The following is a 19,347-nucleotide window of genomic DNA, read 5'->3' as shown; positions in this document are numbered from 1 at the left end:
AGATAGAAATTGTGTCTTTGTCTCTTCATATACATATGATGTACAACATTTTGTATATAAATGTTTGATTTATTTTATAGCCACTCTATAACCAGCCATCAGATACCAAGGTGTACCATGAGAACATCAAGACGTAAGTATTGATCATCTTTGGAGTTCTTCAGTTAAAGACCGTATATTCTATAAAGAGATCATTTTTATGTTATCTGCTGACATAGTATTATAATATTAGTGTAGGTGTGTTTTAGATTTGTGTAATTTGCTGTCGTTTTACTATATGTTATCTTCCTCTGGCTTCTTGGGGGTTGGGGTAACAGCTTTGAGTTTCCGAGGCCAAAAAATGAAATAAATTATTGCATAAAACTAGCTGGTTTTATAATCTGCTAGTAAAAAAGGTGGATACTTAACATTGAAATGGCTTACCTTGAGGCTTGAATTTTTTGCCTCCTGTTTTGTCTTTTTTTCAGTGGAGTACCTGCAAGGCGCATGATGAAGTAAGATAATGAAGCTTTTTCATTTAAGACTAGTGATGACACCGTCCCCCACCAAGCCACATCTGCCATTGCAAAGTAGAAGTGCCACGGATCATTTTATCATTATTCAAAATCCTATTCTAGGGAAATCCCTTCCATGACTCTTGCTAATGACGGTATTTGTAGACCCTTCTGCCATTTCATGTCCTGGTGCCTTGGAAGCGCTCAGCCACCTCATGTGGGCGAGGAGACTGCTCCAGGTTGTAGTTTGCTTAGCCTTGCTCATCCCAGACACCAGGCCTTTATGGATGCACATTTTGGAATGAGAAAATAAGTGAAAAGAAAACCTAATTTACTGATCTGATTGAAGTAAGAGAGGAAGCTAGATAGGTATCTTTTTTTTTATTATCATATTTTAAGAGAATTTTAGATGAATTATTCTTAGTTTGTAACAAAAATGTGATATTTCTACTTTATATGTTTTATTAAGTATAACCAGAACATTATACTTATTTACTAGTACCGTTACTAATGAGCACATTGCTATTTATATATATATATATCTCTCTCTATATATATATATATCTATCTTTTTTTTTTTCTTTTAAAAAATTTTCTTACTGAGAGTATGTGCAATAGTTGACTACTTTGCAGAACTGGTGGCAAATATAATTTGCATGGTAGTATGCATGACAAAAATTGAAATTTGAATAATTTTAACTTTTGTTAAGTAAGTGGTTTATAATAAAAGTCATATACTTAGAATTTTTCTGTGAGATGCTGCTATGGGCTTGACAACCCTTAGAAGTAGATTAGGCAAAACTCATATAAAATATACCTTGTTTTGGAACTGTTTCGCTGTTTTAACATTTTTACAAGGGAGAATAGCAGATAAAATCTAGTTGGCTACTTTTAATGATTTTTTTTTCCGCAAAGCTTCCGTTATGTTTGTGTTCTGTCTTTTCCCTGATATTAGCTGCACAGCAGCCCTGATTTATTTCATGTTAGCTACATTGCCTACTACAGTGCTTATCACACTGTCCTGAGATGGGGTTCTTCATTTAAATTCTTAGGAAACATTTTAAGTTATATTTATTGATTGTCATTTGCTTTTGAGTAGCACATAATTACAATGAGAGCAAACTGAATATATGGTAATGCTCCTACTGTACATCACCTTGTGAAATATCGTTTACTCAGCTGCATGCGTCTATATGAATCGTTCAGTAGCTATTCTTTCATCACCGTCATTTGCTTTGTATGAAATAGCAAACGTTCCTTTTAATAATTCTCTTCATCTCTTGGCTACTTTTCCATATAGCCAGCTCCTGACTGTCCATGCTTATTTGAGTGGAGCCAGTGTCAATGTTAGTCCTGAGTGGCAGATAATCCAAAAAATTACTTCTACTTGCCTTGGCTTTGTATTTATATTTGAATAATCAGCTTGAAATCCTTTCTGGAAGTAGGTGGGATATAAATATTTATATCTGAGCCTGCATGTCATTGTTTTTGAAGGTTGCAGTGCTTCCAATTTGAAAAGTGAAACTATTACACTAAGTTATAAGGGAAGTCTTCCTGTCCTGTCACGTTGGCCTCCGTGGCGTCTTAGAGTGTATTGTGTTGTTTCTCTGTAAAGCAGAAGCCGCCTCTGTGTTGGTGTACTCTCACAGGAGGGAGGGCAGCACATACCTGAGGGAGGAGATAACTTTAAAAGCTCCGCCTTCTCTTACGCCCCCCTCCCTCCAAGAGTGTGCCAAGGTGTTTATCTCACGAGGGTTCTTAAGGAGAATCAGTAACTGTGTAATCAGAACTTGAAAATAATATTTGCCTTACAATTGAATGTAATAACTAAAAATGAACTATTTGTATTAAAGTCTTACTATAGAATGGGAGGAATTTTAGTCAGTTCTAATTATTGCAGGAGTCTTATTTTGCAGGGTGAAAAAATTAGGGTTAACTTTGATTACATCATATATTCTTAAGTGATCTTCGCTTGTTTTTCAGTGTCTCTGAAAACAAAAAAGTGAATGCATTATTAAATTGTACTTTTTCTTAATGTCATACAACCATATTTTTCTCTTCTAGAAACCAGGTGATGAGGAAAAAACTCATTTTATTTTTTAAAAGAAGAAATCATGCAAGAAAACAAAGGGTGAGGTCCTATCCTTGTTAACTGAAATTTGTGCAACTTCCCCGTCCGCGCTTCTTCAGGCATTCGCTTTCCCATTGTAGTGAGAACGGTTCTTGATCACACATGAGAACAGGTGCTGATTTAGACAGTAACTATAGATGTGACGTAAATATAAATCTAATTCTAGCAACATTTTGATGTCATAAATCACATTTAATATCATTATCAAATTAATTTCTTTGGTCATCTGTGTATAACATTTTCATCTAGCCAAAATAAAGAAAATGGTGAGTAGTTAAAAAAAAATATGAAAGAGAAATAGGATGATCTACATTTAGTCTCTTAACCCTCAAACAAATGTGGGTAAGTTATGGTCATGCTGATAAGACATCACTGTTCTTTCTTATTAGAAACTGGGTCAGCTAAAGTTCAGCTTTTTCAAATTCACATCGTTTTTCATATTATATGACTTGCAGCCTAAAAATTTTGTGGTTATAATCTTCATGGAAATTAAGTTACAGAAAATATAATGCCAGTATTCTTATTTTTATAGTGTGTTCCTACTAATTTTAGACAGACTATTCATTTAAATTGCTTTTTAGTGAATAAATGATGTTCTTTGATTCACCTCAGAAATGAACTTTGTACCTTGTATTTAAGGACCTGGCAGTTTAATGAATTGTAAGGGTCAGCAGCTTTTATTTGGTATATAACTTCTAACGTTCTAATTTGCCAGTCTAGTCCTTCAGATACTTTCTTAAATTACCGGTCCTGAATCTTTTTTTTTTTTTTTTTTTTTTTTTTTGGCCAAGAGCATACACATATAAATAAGAAATTAGCTAAAGTATTTTTTTCTATCTGATAATTTTGTTGTAATTATGGTGTAATTGCTAAATTTGCTATCTGGAGACACAAACACAGAAGCACGGACTTTGTTTTCATACGTCACAGGGTATTTAGTTATGAAGTTTATATGTTCATTGATTTGCTTAATAAATACTTATTGGCTATTTCCTTTGTCCCATGTATTATTCTACAAAGGGAGCGGGCAGCCATGTGGCTTTAGCCCTTAGGGAGCCTGAGGAGTAAGGGGGTAGGTGAGGCTGCAGGCGATTACAGTGTTGTGGTCTTACGATGGCACAGGATGTACAGATGAGCATGAGAGCGTGTAAGGGGACAGCTGGCGCAGATATGAATCATGAGGGGTGTTGCACAGGAAAACCAGTCCTCTGCAGACTTTCACAAGCAGTGGAAGCAGCTCACAGGAAGGTCTGGGAAGTGGAGGGAGTGTGGCAGGTTGGAGAGGGCTGGGCTTGGACTGAGCTTGGTGGGTGGCGAGGAGTGAGGCTGCTCAGGGAAGCCAGGGCCGGGTCGTGCACAGCCCAGGGGTCATGAGGGGGCTTTGGGTCAGATCCTGAGGGCGGCTTTTAAGTGTTTGAGCTGAGGAAGTGAAATGTTGAGCTCTGTGTTTTAAGAAGTTGCATCTGGTTATGCCATTCAGGGTGCATGGGAGTCATGTAGGAAGGAGGCCGTTGCTTGAATCCAGATGAGACTGAGGGGGTGGCATAGTGCTGAGCGCAGGTGGAGGCCCAGGAGTGGACAGGCTATGAGGAGACGGGGCATGGGGAAGGCAGTGCTTTCCCCTCGTGGCTGCTTCCTGGAGCTGAACGTGTGGCAGGCCCTTTCGTTGTCTCACACCCACGGTCCGGGTCTTGTAGTGCACGGTTCTGTTTTTCTTCTTCTCTGTTTAAAAAATGAGATCATACATTATTCTTTTCTCTAAAAGCATTCGTTCTCGATTTCATGTAGTTTACTGCATTTCTTTTTATCATAAAGTACAACCAATTTCTGCCTTTTCCAGACTGTCAAAAATGTTCATTATATGGCATTATTTGTAGTAAGAAAAAACTGCAAGTAACCATAACGTCCAGCAGTAGAGGGATGGTTTAAGTGTGAGTGTTTTCTCTCACATATTGGAAGGATAACAACAAAATGTTAATCCACTTGCCTTTGGGATTATGAACTATTTACATGTTTCTATTTCTCATTTTCCATTTTTTTTGACAGTGAAGATGTAATTGTTATCAGAGTGGCTCATCATTTAGTTTGTTAATTTGTGTAGTCTTAATATTAACTAAAAAATCCAGCCACGATAGGCTCTGTGTGTTGATCTTTCGTAGAAAACAGCTCCCTTTCTTTCTCTTCTTTCAGATCAAGGACAGCTTTTCATTCACAGTTGAGTCATAGGCCACATGTACTTCTGACTTAGCCTTAAGAAGTAACCTTTACTTTAAAGTATTAGGTTTGTCAGAATCACAGAGTTTAGTTTAATTATTAATTTGCTACGGGTATTTAATAGGAGCAAAAAATCTGCCAACGTTATGATCAGCTCATGGAGGCATGGGAGAAAAAAGTGGACAGAATAGAAAATAATCCTCGGAGGAAAGCTAAAGAAAGCAAAACAAGGGAGTATTATGAAAAGCAGTTTCCAGAAATTCGAAAACAAAGAGAACAGCAAGAACGGTTTCAGCGGTAAGTGGTTTGATGTTTAATGGCTATGCTGTTTTCCTTTAAATCATACTTTTGATCCTTCACAATATTTATTGTTACCTGAATCTAATCATTAAGAAAGTTCATAAAGAACTTTTATTATGTTTTTCCTCTTTTTTTTGTAATGGAAGTATAGTTGATTTACAGTGTTGTGTTAATTTCTGCTATATAGCAAAGTGATTCAGTTATATATATATATATATATATATATATATATATATATATATATATATATATATACACATTCTTTTTAATATTCTTTTCCACTATGGTTTATCACAGGATATTGAATACAGTTCCCTGTACTATACAGTAGGGCCTTGTTTATCCATTCTATATATAATAGTTTACATCTGCTAATCCCAAACTCCCAATCCATCCCTCCCCCACCCCTTGGCAACCACAAGTCTGTTCTCTGTGTCTGTGAGTCTAAGAACTTTTATTTTGAATATAAAACTTCATTATCAGCTAACAATGTTTATGCCTTAGTGAATTTAATATTAATTTTTTATATTTAATCATGCTGTTGAATCTAAATTTAAGTGAATATTTTGAAATTAATTCTTCAGTTCTTGAAAATGCTCATTCCTTTGGAAATGACAGTTAGTAAGAATAGACTTGAATGTCTCACAGTTCTTCGTTACCTCCCAACATGATCAAAACTCTTAAATTGATTGCTAATTGAGAAATTCTTTGTTATTGGTATGTAGTTTCTGATTTCTTTTTACTTTTAGAGGACAAGTACTTTTGCAAAGGTAGAAGCTTTAGTTTTCTTCTCTACTGTCTCATGAAAGCCCCGTTAATCACAATTAAGTTTCTGTCAGGGATGATGATTGTGTTTTTTTCCCATCCCTTTAAAAATGTTTTGTGTATCTTTCTAAGTCGGCTGTCCTGTTCTCTGGAAGGCAGACAAAAGACTGCTATTTGAGATGAAAATGACACCAATAACTGTAGTTTTCCAGAAGTTTCCCATAAACAGTTCTGCCATCGGAACTTAGACATGTAACCTTTAAAAAGAAATCTTAGCATTTAAATTGTTACTAAGTTTATAGATAAATGGCTTAAACATATTGCTTAAAAGTAGTTTCTCAATAGCATTTTAGGTTTCTTCTCTGACTTCTAGTTGATTAAAAAGTCCCATTCAGAAAAGAAATCGATGTGAAAGTAATCTAACTGATATGTCTTCTTTATAAAAGGCCTTTAAATATATCTATAATTTCTCCCTCATATTTAGAGTTGGGCAGAGGGGAGCTGGTCTTTCAGCCACCATCGCTAGGAGTGAACATGAGATTTCTGAAATTATTGATGGGCTCTCTGAACAGGAGGTAAGACAGTTAATTGATTTAATTCAAGTTAATTGATTAATTATTCAGGCATTTTAGCCTCATACCCCATAAACTAAGGGTTTATTTGTATATAACTGAGGGAACACTTATGGCATTTGAATTGTTCCAAAGTTTGTGGCCGACCATCGAAGGTTTTAAACAAGGCCGCCCTGTGATCATATTGCCATTTCTACGAAGACGGCTTTGGCAGCAGGGAGGCCTGGAAAGAGGTGAGGAGGCTGTTATGATAAAAATAAGGAGCTGAGTCAGGGCGACAGTGGTGGAAACGTGTAGGGAGGGCCTGGTGGAGAGATTGAAGAAGGTAGAGTGGACAGGACAAGTGTGGGGTGAGAAGGAAGAGCAGGTGAGAGGACTGAGCTGCTGGTGCCGCTTCCTAAAAGAGCAAAGGAGCGTGTACTTTGCAGGTGTTTGTATGTCGGTTGGTGGACCTGAGGTTCGGGGGGGTGTCCAGAGTGTGATCTCTAGCCAGCTGAGATCTGATCTGATATTAATAAATCGGTTCTGAATAAGAGTAAATTTCTGTTCCTAACAGTGAATCTTCGTAGCTGTTTTCAAACTATCTCTGAAGGTCGGTCCAAAAACCATATATTGAGTTTTGCTAGTTTTGGTTTTATAATAAGGCTTTTAAAAAGCCTCGTCTCTGAATTCTGAAAGTCATGCTTATTTGAACATCATGGTCCTCTTAAGTAATGAAGACAATTATTATATTGCTATACATTTCAGAATTTGTGGCCATAATCTCTGCAGTGATGACTAACTCTGTGTTAAATTTCTTTGCTCACGTTTTGACTGATTCTATAAGGGGGGCATCTGTAAACAGCCAAAACTAGTATCAGGTGAGGTGATTTCAAGCTCATGTGTCTGTCCCAAACCACACTTTGGTGTTCAGACTGATTGAGAGTACCCATAAAATTAGAACCTTTGTAAGGACTCTAAGGCAATGTCCGCTTCTAGGAGAAGAGTTTCAGGAAAAAAACCTAGCCTTGTATTGAGGTCAGTACTTATACCTTTTGGTAAAAGTTTTTTCATGGAAGTTTGTGCTTATAAACTTACTGAATTAAACTGTGGGAAAAATAAATTGTATAACTGTAACCAAGTTTTAGTTGAAATTCTAAGGATTAATAGTCTTAAATTTGCAATGGAAAGATTATGTAAGATTAGCAAGAAGTGTTTAATACTTAAGTAAGTTTAGTTAATTTAAAATCAATGACCTTAAGATTTTGGTTCCTGTCTGCTTATTTTTCTATTTTATTATTCTTTAAAATGATGTTAAGACTTTTTAAAATGAGGCAATATTAATGTTAGTAAGTGCTTCATAAGATCACTACTTCAGTGACCTGTCCTTTAGGTCTAAGATTCATTATTTGAAGTATCAGCTTCCTTTAAGGAAAGAACTCTTCTCAAATTGTAGTAGTGGATTATAAAAAAATAATACCTGTACTCTCTGCCTCTGTTATTCAGGCAATGAGTGTTTATTAGATAATATGTATAATTACTGTATGTTAGATGTTATGGTACCACTGCTGTTGTCATTAAAGTACATACGTGGTGTTTCATTGTCTATTAAGACAGTTGGTCTGTGGCCCTCTTTAAGTTTTATTCTCTGTAAATTGCATTTTTTTTCTTTTTTCTTTTTTTTTCAGAATAATGAGAAACAAATGCGACAGCTCTCTGTGATCCCACCTATGATGTTTGATGCAGAACAGAGAAGGGTCAAGTTCATTAATATGAATGGGCTTATGGAGGACCCTATGAAGGTTTATAAAGATAGGCAGTTCATGAATGTTTGGACTGACCATGAGAAGGAGATCTTTAAGGACAAGTAATTTAAATTTTAAATTACTCTCTAATAGAAGCTTACATAAGTTAGTGAAAAGTATTGGCATTTACTTGTAAATTGAACTGTTTCCCCCAAAACTTGACCCCATTTTGGCATTTGAGTGGGTACTGTGGAAGTCAGAAAAGACAGATTTGATATGACCTTCCTGTAAGTTTATGGGTGGGAATGCAGGTACCAGGTAAGAACAGGGTTGTGGAGTCATTTTAAGAGTGGTACCCAAACCTGGGCAGTGTCCGATTCACCCGGGAGTGCATTTTAAAGTTACAGATTTTTGTGCTCTACTGTATTCCAATCCAGTCAGTTCCTGGCGGACGGTGCCCAGGAATCTGTGCCCTTTAAGAGGACATTAGCATTTAGGAGTCGCTAGAAATTAGTCTACATTATATTTCTATTCCCAAGGGCTTTCCCCCCTCTTTTTAAGTTGTTAAAATGTGTGTGTTTTTTTTCTTTTACTCAGGTTTATCCAGCATCCAAAAAACTTTGGACTAATTGCATCTTACTTGGAAAGGAAGGTAAGAAATGGTTTGCATTGAGAATGTCTGTAGGTTTGTGATGGTTGCTGCTTTGAAGCTTTTGTGCCTAGTGCACAGAAGTAGTTAAATAGAATTTTTGCAAAGGGCTTGATACAGAAAAGATTCTCATGTGAATAGTATAGTGATATTTACAATTATATGATCAATTCTAAGCACAGAACACAGACTAATTTTCATGGTTAATCAAAAATGACCTGATATTATATTTCCCTAAAAACACATAGGTTACAATGTTTTTTGAACCTCATTAAACTTCTAATTAAAATTTCAGAGTCCTGATTTTCCCTGAAATTTTTTCACATTGGATTGGATGTTGGGTTTGTGAGCAAAGTGAGACATTTTGAATATTTACGTATATCGAGGAAGAAAGAGAATTTAGTTACTCGGAAAGAAGAAAGTGCTTGAATGTTTCTGATAGTTCCTGGTATCTTTTACATAATTTGTATTAAGACAGCTGTAATTGTCCATCAAGATAGTAGGCACTATATATATGTATTTTTACAGCCTAGATATGCCTTAAAAAGCTAGCCATTTGTGGTTTTCCTCATTTTATACGTTGAGAACACTAGAGATTTTCCTTGAAAGTGTTACTTGATATTTTAAAAAAATTTTATTTCATTGGATCCTCAAAAATAATTTTTTTTTGGTAGAGTGTTCCTGATTGTGTTTTATATTACTACTTAACCAAGAAAAATGAGAATTATAAAGCCCTAGTAAGAAGGAACTATGGAAAACGCAGAGGAAGAAACCAGGTATGTTTCATTATTGTATGAAACAATTTCAGGGTTGGTGGAAATATGAAGATGAAAAATTTTATAACAGGAGCCTTATATGTAATAAGGTGTACTTTAGGAATTGACGTTTCTATTAAGTTAATTAGAATGTTATGAGCATGTTTTGATTATTTTGAATATATATTTAATGTGTTATATTTTCTACTTTGAATGCATTTTAAGTTTCTAGTATAACAAAATTAATGAGAAGTTTTATATTTTCATGCTGTCGAAATTGTGCATGTCAGAGTTAACAATAATAATGTAATTAAATATGAGAACTGTGACACCCTATTTAATATACCACCTTTACCAGTCCTTTTGTCTGTGGAGGGGACAGGTAGAGTAAGGGAGAGAAGAGAAGTACAGCATGGTGACCAGAGTACAGGGTTGTTTACTGAAATACCTGGGACCTGATTGTGTTTCAGGTTAACTTTATTTCTGGGGTTAAAGCACTTGACCTCAAAAGACTGTTTTTAATGCAGTGCAGTATGTGTTTTCACAGTCGCAGTTCAGTACTTTAGAAACTCTTTTCCTTCAAGTAGCTGATCAGCTGCCGTCACAGCTCCCATCTGTTCTTCCTGTGTGCCCCACACCCTGAGACCGCTTGCAGGACGCGTGGCACGTGTGGGCGTGGACGGCTGCTGCCATCTTCAGCATTCCTAACGCTCTTCTGGTTCCCTCACACAGTCCCCCGCCTTCCCTTCCCTGATCACCCCGGTCGCCAGATACAGGTTCTCTCATGATGTGTGGTCATTGTTCCTCCAAAACAATGCCACCTGACAAGATGTGATGGCACACTCATCAGAAGCAGTATTTCTTGGTCAAAAGAAGTATAGAGTGTTTCATGAGTCACCTGTGTAAAACGCTGCTAGAGGTCAAGTGAGCTGCGGTGGGTGGGTGAGGGGCCAGGACTAAGACCGTAGTGAGCGAGAGGCACGGGGTGCGGGGCGACACACTGCAGAGCACAGGTGTCCCCTTGTTTGTAGGGTTCGCTTAGAGAGGGTGCCGAGGAACGGTGGCGGGGCTGCTGGGAATCAGAAGGGAGGGAAGGGGCTGCTGGTGCAGCAGCCAGTGTTGCAGAGACAAAGCAGTGGCTGCAGAGCTCCAGGAAGGGCTAACCAACTAACTGAATGGCAGGTTGGACGTTGGCGGTGATGTGGGAAACTCTGTTGCGCCAGAGGAGCCAGGGCATCTCCCCACTTCCCACAGACAAAGTGGAGTCAGGGTCCATTAGCCAGAGATGGTAGAGCCCACCAGCATCTTAAACAAGTTTCAACTACTAATTTTTTTTTTTTTTTTTTTTTATTGATTCTTCCAATCCAAGAACATGGTATATCTCTCCATCTATTTGTATCATCTTTAATTTCTTTTATCAGTGTCTTACAGTTTTCTGCATACAGGTCTTTTGTCTCCTTAGGTAGGTTTATCCCTAGGTATTTTATTCTTTTTGTTGCAGTGGTAAATGGGAGTGTTTCCTTAATTCCCCTTTCAGATTTTTCATCATTAGTGTATAGGAATGCAAGAGATTTCTGTGCATTAATTCTGTATCCTGCAACTTTACCAAATTCATTGATTAGCTCTAGTAGTTTTCTGGTGGCATCTTTAGGATTCTCTTTGTATCTGCAAACAGTGACAGTTTTACTTCTTCTTTTCCAATTTGTATTCCTTTTATTTCTTTTTCTTCTCTGATTGCCGTGGCTGGGACTTCCAAAACTATGTTGAATAATAGTGGCGAGAGTGGACATCTTGTCTTGTTCCTGATCTTAGAGGAAATGCTTTCAGTTTTTCACCATTGAGAATGATGTTTGCTGTGGGTTTGTCGTATATGGCCTTTATTATGTTGAGGTAGGTTCCCTCTATGCCCACTTTCTGGAGAGTTTTTATCATAAATGGGTGTTGAATTTTGTCGAAAGCTTTTTCTGCATCTATTGAGATGATCATATGGTTTTTATTCTTCAATTTGTTAATATGGTGTATCACATTGATTGATTTGCGTATATTGAAGAATCCTTGTATCCCTGGGATAAATCCCACTTGATCATGGTGTATGATCCTTTTAATGTGTTTTTGGATTCTGTTTGCTAGTATTTTGTTGAGGATTTTTGCATCTATATTCATCAGTGATATTGGTCTGTAATTTTCTGTTTTTGTAGTATCTTTGTCTGGTTTTGGTATCAGGGTGATGGTGGCCTCATAGAATGAGTTTGGGAGTGTTCCTTCCTCTGCAATTTTTTGGAAGAGTTTGAGAAGGATGGGTGTTAGCTCTTCTCTAAATGTTTGTTAGAATTCACCTGTGAAGCCATCTGGTCCTGGACTTTTGTTTGTTGGAAGATTTTTAATCACAGTTTCAATTTCCTTACTTGTGATTTGTCTGTTCATATTTTCTATTTCTTCCTGGTTCAGTCTTGGAAGGTTATACCTTTCTAAGAATTTGTCCATTTCTTCCAGGATGTCCATTTTATTGGCACAGAGTTGCTTGTAGTAGTCTCTTAGGATGCTTTGTATTTCTGCGGTGTCTGTTTTAACTTCTCCTTTTTCATTTCTAACTTTATTGATTTGAGTCCTCTCCCTCTTTTTCTTGATGAATCTGGCTAATGGTTTATCAATTTTGTTTATCTTCTCAAAGAACCAGCTTTTAGTTTTATTGATCTTTGCTATTGTTTTCCTTGTTTCTATTTCATTTATTTCTGCTCTCATCTTTATGATTTCTTTCCTTTTCCTAACTTTGGGTTTTGTTTGTTCTTCTTTCTCTAGTTCTTTTAGGTGTAAGGTTAGATTGTTTATTTGAGATTTTTCTTGTTTCTTGAGGTAGGCTTGTATTGCTATAAACTTCCCTCTTAGAACTGCTTTTGCTGCATCCCATAGGTTTTGGATCGTCGTGTTTTCATTGTCATTTGTCTCTAGGTATTTTTTGATTTCCTCTTTGATTTCTTCAGTGATCTCTTGGTTATTTAGTAACGTATTGTTTAGCCTCCATGTATTTGTGTTTTTTATGTTTTTTTCCCTGTAATTGATTTCTAATCTCATAGCGTTGTGGTCAGAAAAGATGCTTGATATGATTTCAGTTTTCTTAAATTTACTGAGGCTTGATTTGTGAGCCAAGATGTGATCTGTCCTGGAGAATGTTCCGTGCACACTTGAGAAGAAAGTGTAATCTGCTGTTTTTGGATGGAATGTCCTATAAATATCAATTAAATCTGTCTGGTCTATTGTGTCATTTAAAGCTTGTGTTTCCTTTTCTGTCTGGATGATCTGTCCATTGGTGTAAGTGAGGTGTTAAAGTCCCCCACTATTATAGTGTTACTGTCGATTTCCTCTTTTATAGCTGTTAGCAGTTGCCTTATGTATTGAGGTGCTCCTATGTTGGGTGCATATATATTTATAATTGTTATATCTCCTCTTGGATTGATCCCTTGATCATTATGTAGTGTCCTTCCTTGTCTCTTGTAACATTCTTTATTTTAAAGTCTATTTTATCTGATATGAGTATTGCTACTCCAGCTTTCTTTTGATTTCCATTTGCATGGAATATCTTCTTCTGTCCCTTCACTTTCAGTCTGAATGTGTCCCTAGATCTGAAGTGAGTCTCTTGTAGACAGCATATATATGGGTCTTGTTTTTGTATCCATTCAGCAAGACTGTATCTTTTGTTTGGAGCATTTAATACATTTACGTTTAAGGTAGTTATCGATATGTATGTTTCTATTACCATTTTCTTAATTGTTATGAGCTGTTTTTGTAGGTCCTTTTCTTCTCTTGTGTTTCCCACTTAGAGAAGTTCCTTTAGCATTTGTTGTAGAGCTGGTTTAGTGGTACTGAATTCTCTTAGCTTTTGCTTGTCTGTAAAACTTTTGATTTCTCCATCGAATCTGGATGAGATCCTTGCTGGGTAGAGTAATCTTGGTTGTAGGTTCTTCCCTTTCATCACTTTAAATATATCGTGCCACCCCCTTCTGGTTTGTAGAGTTTCTGCTGAGAAATCAGCTGTTAACTTTATGGGAGTTCCCTTGTGTGTTATTTGTCGTTCTTCCCTTGTTGCTTTCAATAATTTTTCTTTGTCCTTAATTTTTGTCAATTTGATTATTATGTGTCTCGACGTGTTTCTCCTCGGATTTATCCTGCCTGGGACTCTGTGCACTTCCTGGACTTGGGTGGCTATTTCCTTTCCCATGTTAGAGAAGTTTTCGACTATAATCTCTTCAAATATTTTCTCGGGTTCTTTCCCTCTCTCTTCTCCTTCTGGGACCCTTATAATGCGAATGTTGTTGCGTTTAATGTTGTCCCAAAGGTCTCTTAGGCTGTCTTCATTTCTTTTCATTCTTTTTTCTTTATTCTGTTCCACGGCAGTGAATTCCACCATTCTGTCTTCCAGGTCACTTATCCGTTCTTCTGCCTCAGTCATTCTGCTATTGATTCCTTCTGGTGTAGTTTTCATTTCAGTTATTGTATTGTTCATCTCTGTTTGTTTGTTCTTTAATTCTTCTAGGTGTTTGTTCTTTAATTCTTCTAGGTCTTTGTTAAACATTTCTTCCATCTTCTCGATCTTTGCCTCCATTCTTTTTCCGAGGTCCTGGATCATCTTCACTATCATTATTCTGAATTCTTTTTCTGGAAGGTTGCCTATCTCCACTTCATTTAGTTGTTTTTCTGGGGTTTTATCTTGTTCCTTCATCTGGTGCATAGCCCTCTGCCTTTTCATCTTGTCTGTCTTTCTGTGAATGTGGTTTTTGTTCCACAGCCTGCAGGATTGTAGTTCTTCTTGCTTCTGCTGTCTGTCCTCTCAGCTACTAATTTTTAACAATAGCTTTATTCCTAATTACAAACTAGTATTTATAACATTTATTTTTAGAAATTATATGTATTACTGTTTAATTTTTTCAATCCCAGGTAAAGTCAGGGGATAATTTGATTTATATTATACCTCACCTTTGCCGGGTTAGCAGTCTGTTGCTTGTGATGACAGAGCAGGAAGTTTTGTGCGACGGGGAGTGTCTCTGTTACTCTGAAACATCGGCTTTCTCTCCTAAAGTTATCTGGGACAGCATTTCACTCCTTGCTGGGACGTACGTGTCCCTGTGCAGGTCGAGCCACGGTGGTGTTTTCTTCTGCACCACTTGTCCTCTGTGCTAGCACCCTTCCCACATCTCAGGACGCATGTGCAGAGCCAAGATGGTCCATGTGTACCCTCACCTGGACCTGAACCTTGGAATGCTTGCCCCTGGCTAGGCTCAGTTTCGTTTTGGGTAGGCTTTCTGACAGTCTAGTCCTGCCACCCTGAAGATTTTCCTTCTACTTTTATATTTCTCTGGTTGATTCATTGGGAACTTGGGAGGGGAGGGAGTTAAATGATGGACTTAAACTACTATCTCAGACCAAAAGAATCTTACCTCTGTTTCTTAGCTGCTTGTGTCAAAATACATGGACAGTTTTTCAGAGGTAGGTAGTGTTGGGTCGTGTTTGCTCTCTCCTGTGGAACCGAATGATGGGCGCTGATACCAGAGGAGAGGGGAGGCCATTAGACTTTTCAGCAGAAGAGTCACCGCAGGTTTCATTTGTGACAGGAGCCTTCTGGCTGCTCTGTTGAGACTCTAATGTAGGGGAGGCCAGTTAGGGGTTATTTTTAGTAATTTCAGTGGCTTGGACCAGGCTCTCGTGGGAGCTGGGGAGAACTAGTCAGGTTCTGGGTATGTTTTTGGAGGTAAGGCCAGCGGGTTTTGCTGATGGAGTGATTGTGGGGATGCAAGGACGGTTAGCAGAGATAGGCTGTCTTGGCTGCTGGAGTTGCCGTTGACTGTGACGGGCACGGTGGAAGGAGGAGCGGATTTGGGGGGATAATAAGCACGTACTAGATTTTAAATACCTGTTAGACTTTGTCCACATGGGGATGTAGAGTGGGCGGTTAGATACAGAAGTCTGCAATTTAGGAAGAAGATCTCGGTTGGAAATAGAGAATTTTCTATATAGAAAAAAGTTCAGAAAGACTTCTTTTTTTTTTTTTTTTTTTGCCATGCCACGTGGCTTGTGGGATCTTAGTTCCCTGACCAAGGATCGAACCCAGGCCCCCAGCAGTGGAGGCTCAGAGTCCTAACCACTGGACCGTCAGGGAATTCCCCCAGAAGACTTTAAAAAAAAAAAGAATCTAGTTACAAGTTAAAAATTTTTAAATGGGTATTTTTACCCTGGCAGGTATAGAGATGTGACTGATTTGAAAATCACTCTACTGCTCTATTGTGCAGTCAAGTTTGAATGAGTAGGAATTACCTCGGGTCATCCCGAGCGATTAGAGATTTATTCCAGATTTATTCCTCTGACGTGTGCACTCCATCCTTTCAGGCTTTGATTGCTTCTCCCCTCCCCCACTCCCAACTGCTTACCTGTAGGAGGTAATTTTTATTCAGCACATGAATATGTAGTATGCTGTTGGCTGAGAGATTCCACATCTGTGAGGTGTGATTTTTAACATTGCTGTTGCCATAGGGGACCGTGCGTATTATTTACGCAGAAAATGAGTTTTAATCTTAGAATCATCGGGAAATGAGAGATAATCATACTTTTGTTACAGTTGTGTTTAGAGATTATTGTTGGCAAAAGTTTTAACTCTTCTCTCAGAAATCCTGTTAGCTACTGCCCAAACCATTGTTACAGTCCAGCGTATTGGCGTCCCATGACGAGAATGCATGTGGTTCTTTATCAATTTTAGTTGAAGCAGTGAATGCTTATCAAAAACTATAAACCAAAAGCCCCTCTTCGGCTTTACTGTTTGGGATCTAGAATTGTAAATACCATGCCAAGTAGTAACTTGATTCTGTGTGCAACATTTTTGTTAGAAGTAAGAATTCCATCTCACTTTCCAGCATAAACTCCCATGTAATAAGTCTGTCACTGTGCAGATGGGATTCCTGTGGCACCTGCTCGTGACCTGCAGTAAAGCAAGTCATTGTTTAGAAACCACATTTTTCATTTCCAGATCTTCGAGGGCTCTTACAAGAATTTGTACTCTCCCTTAATGCCGACAACATCTTCCCCTTTAACTGTGCCAGCGTGTTTTTATTCCCCAGAGGTGTTCAGAAAGCGTATACTTATGTAAATGTAGTAATTGTTGAAGTTGGAGGAGTTTTTGACTAAACCGTTAGCTATACACTAGTTAGAAAGGGTGATTTAGACAATTGAAGAATTGGGTATAATGGAAGGAGCTTTAGATCCCCAAATGCTCTGCTTCTTTGTGTCTGTGACACTCTAGATGTGTCCTTTCACTTGGTGACATCTGTGGGGGTGACATCTGTGAGCACTGGTTCTTACCTTGCAGGGTTTATAGGAGACTAGTTGTGTGTGCAGTACCCAGAGTGTAGGGACCGCCCAGTAAGTAAAGGGCAGCAGCTACCGCCTTTGTTGCCTTCAACCAAACATGCTTCTTGGTGATCGACAGCTTTCACTCTTCAGTAAAGTAGTCTCCAATCAATTGCTTTAAAGGCATTAGTTATTAATATACTTTGATAAGATTGGCACAAGATATTTTCTGTTTACTGCCTGAAGTACTTTAAAAAAACCTCAGTGGCTGAAGTACTTCATTTTTTCTGTTTCTTGTACATTGTTATTTAACTAGCTCCTTGTTGTTAAATTTGGTCATTTCACTTCTTGGCAACTTCATTGTCTGCTGAGTGGGAATTCCTTTATTTATTTGTTTTCTAAAGACCTGAGCATTTTAACAAATATATATGAGTGTTAGACACCCAGTCAGATGTAGTAGTAATAAACCTCAGCATAAGCTAGCATTTGATCTTTTCTTTTTTCTTTTTTTTTAAATATATTTCTTTCTAAAATTTATTTATTCAATTTATTTATTTTTGGCTGCGTTGGGTCTTTGTTGCTGCGTGTGGGCTTTCTCTAGTTGCGGCGAGTGGGGGCTGCTCTTCGTTGCGGTGTGTGGGCTTCTCATTGCGGTGGCTTCTCTTGCTGCGGAGCACGGGCTCTAGGCGCGCGGGCTTTAGTAGTTGTGGTGCACGGGCTCAGTAGTTGTGGCTCGCGGGCTCTAGAGCGCAGGCTCAGTAGTTGTGGCACACGGGCTTAGTTGCTCCGCAGCATGTGGGATCTTCCCGGACCAGGGCTTGAACCCGTGTCCCCTGCGTTGGCAGGTGGATTCTTAACCACTGTGCCACCAGGGAAGCCCTAGCATTTGATCTTGCTATAGAGGACCCTGCTGAAATTGACCATATTCTTCATTTATCTTCATGAAATACATGTAACTTTCACTTTTTTTGATTGGAATTTTTATTTTGTTTTATAATGTGCTCTGCCATTCAGAGTGAATAGCTTATTGTTTGGCAGGAATGTATCATGTTGGGAGAACCTCCCTAACAGAATGAGACTTTTTTTTAATTGACTGTCAAGCGTTGGGCTTAAGGAGGGAGGAACCCGGACAAGAAGCTCATGGGAGCGCCTGTGTCTCTAGGGTCCTTTGAAGAGTCTCCTTTTGAAACCATGGGCTTCCGCTCTAGCCAGCCCGCTGGAAAGGGTTGAGGTGTGTGTGGCCTGTAACCTGCGTCCTAGACCATGGGGGCTGGCACTTTTCTTTACAGATCTGCCTGAAACAGAAGCAGTGCCAGCCACTTCTTGTGAAAACCAGAGTTTGTTCCTTCCTTTCTTAGTGTCCGTGGCCATCCTTGCTGTGGGTCTTGATGCTTGTCTCCCCGGTGAAGTGCTGTCCGCAGTCTCGGGCCTCCCTCACATGCCTCTGCACTCGCTGCTGCTCAGTGTGGGGCTCTGCTCTGGAGGTGCACACGCTTCTGCAGACTGTCTGGCAGCCCCAGCAGTTTCTTTGGCTCATTTGCACACACTCTGTAGGACTGGGGGCTGCGTTTCTGGAGGGATCCTGCACTCTTCCCTTTGACTGGTCAAAACAGGTGCTGCCCTTGCCTCTCAGCCACCAGCACTGCAGGAGGGGGCCAGTCAGCTGTGGGACGGTTTCAGGCAGCAGGGCACATGGGGGGTTGCTTGCTTACTTCAAAACCTGGGTCAGCATTAGAAGCAGAAGAGTATTCGGGGAATACAGTTATATGTGTTGTTCAAGTCTAAGGGACAGTAGACCTCTTTCCTTATCTTCAGCTGAGTTGATACCTCCCCATCACTTCTTAGGGCTGTAAACCGTTTTCTGGGTTACGCAGCCCACTTGCTAGGCAGGGGGCAGAGTTTGTTGTTGGTATGTCATTTTGTTGGTTCAGAATGACAGATGAATGCTACGTTTGTGGGGGGCAGGGTGAGGTTATTTGCATTTCAGACAGATCTTGGGATCACTGTGATGTGCTAGGGAGTCGGATGAATAAAACATTCCCAGCTGTAAAGCAGAGCTAATCATGCTTGGAAAGTATCCATTAAAATCTTCCTGATTTCTTAGTTTTCTCTAGCAATAATACATACTCAGGAGAAAAGGAAACTGGCAGTTAGCCAGGGTGAGAACCTGGGAAGGTCAGGTAAGGTAAGTGAGGGAATCATGGTATTGAAACGATTTAGCTGGGGTCAGAGTGGAAGAGTGGATGCCGTTCTTGGTGGGCTGTGAAAATTTCCTAGCATCAAGGGATTGTAGATGGTGATGAGGACAAAAAGCAGGACTGGACTGGCAACAGTGGAGATGTGGGCTGGGAGGGATGTGAGTGGCGGTGGTTGCAGGGCACACTGTCGGATTATAGGGTCGGGGGGGGCAG

The 19,347-nt window shown here is 38.9% G+C and overlaps 1 protein-coding gene across 15 annotated transcripts in view; it reads left to right on the top strand.

Annotated features, from left to right (window-relative positions):
• NCOR1 (nuclear receptor corepressor 1) overlaps nucleotides 1-19,347 on the top strand; it is a 144,697-nt gene that overhangs the window by 58,635 nt on the left and 66,715 nt on the right. For 10 of the 15 annotated variants that reach the window (XM_061176720.1, XM_061176722.1, XM_061176729.1 and 7 more), the window contains exons 8-15: nucleotides 81-133; nucleotides 468-494; nucleotides 2,559-2,625; nucleotides 4,964-5,136; nucleotides 6,389-6,479; nucleotides 8,144-8,322; nucleotides 8,798-8,852; nucleotides 9,524-9,625. In XM_061176720.1, coding sequence (XP_061032703.1) covers nucleotides 81-133; nucleotides 468-494; nucleotides 2,559-2,625; nucleotides 4,964-5,136; nucleotides 6,389-6,479; nucleotides 8,144-8,322; nucleotides 8,798-8,852; nucleotides 9,524-9,625 — 747 coding nt within the window. The remainder of the gene's footprint in view (nucleotides 1-80; nucleotides 134-467; nucleotides 495-2,558; nucleotides 2,626-4,963; nucleotides 5,137-6,388; nucleotides 6,480-8,143; nucleotides 8,323-8,797; nucleotides 8,853-9,523; nucleotides 9,626-19,347) is intronic. The other 5 variants (XM_061176730.1, XM_061176726.1, XM_061176732.1 and 2 more) reach the window with 1 other exon arrangement.

This window comes from Eubalaena glacialis, chromosome 19, assembly GCF_028564815.1.
Source record: "Eubalaena glacialis isolate mEubGla1 chromosome 19, mEubGla1.1.hap2.+ XY, whole genome shotgun sequence".
NCBI classification, from domain to species: Eukaryota; Metazoa; Chordata; class Mammalia; order Artiodactyla; family Balaenidae; genus Eubalaena; species Eubalaena glacialis.
Note: the sequence above shows the minus strand (reverse complement) of the source record. Positions and strands in the feature narration are given on the sequence as shown.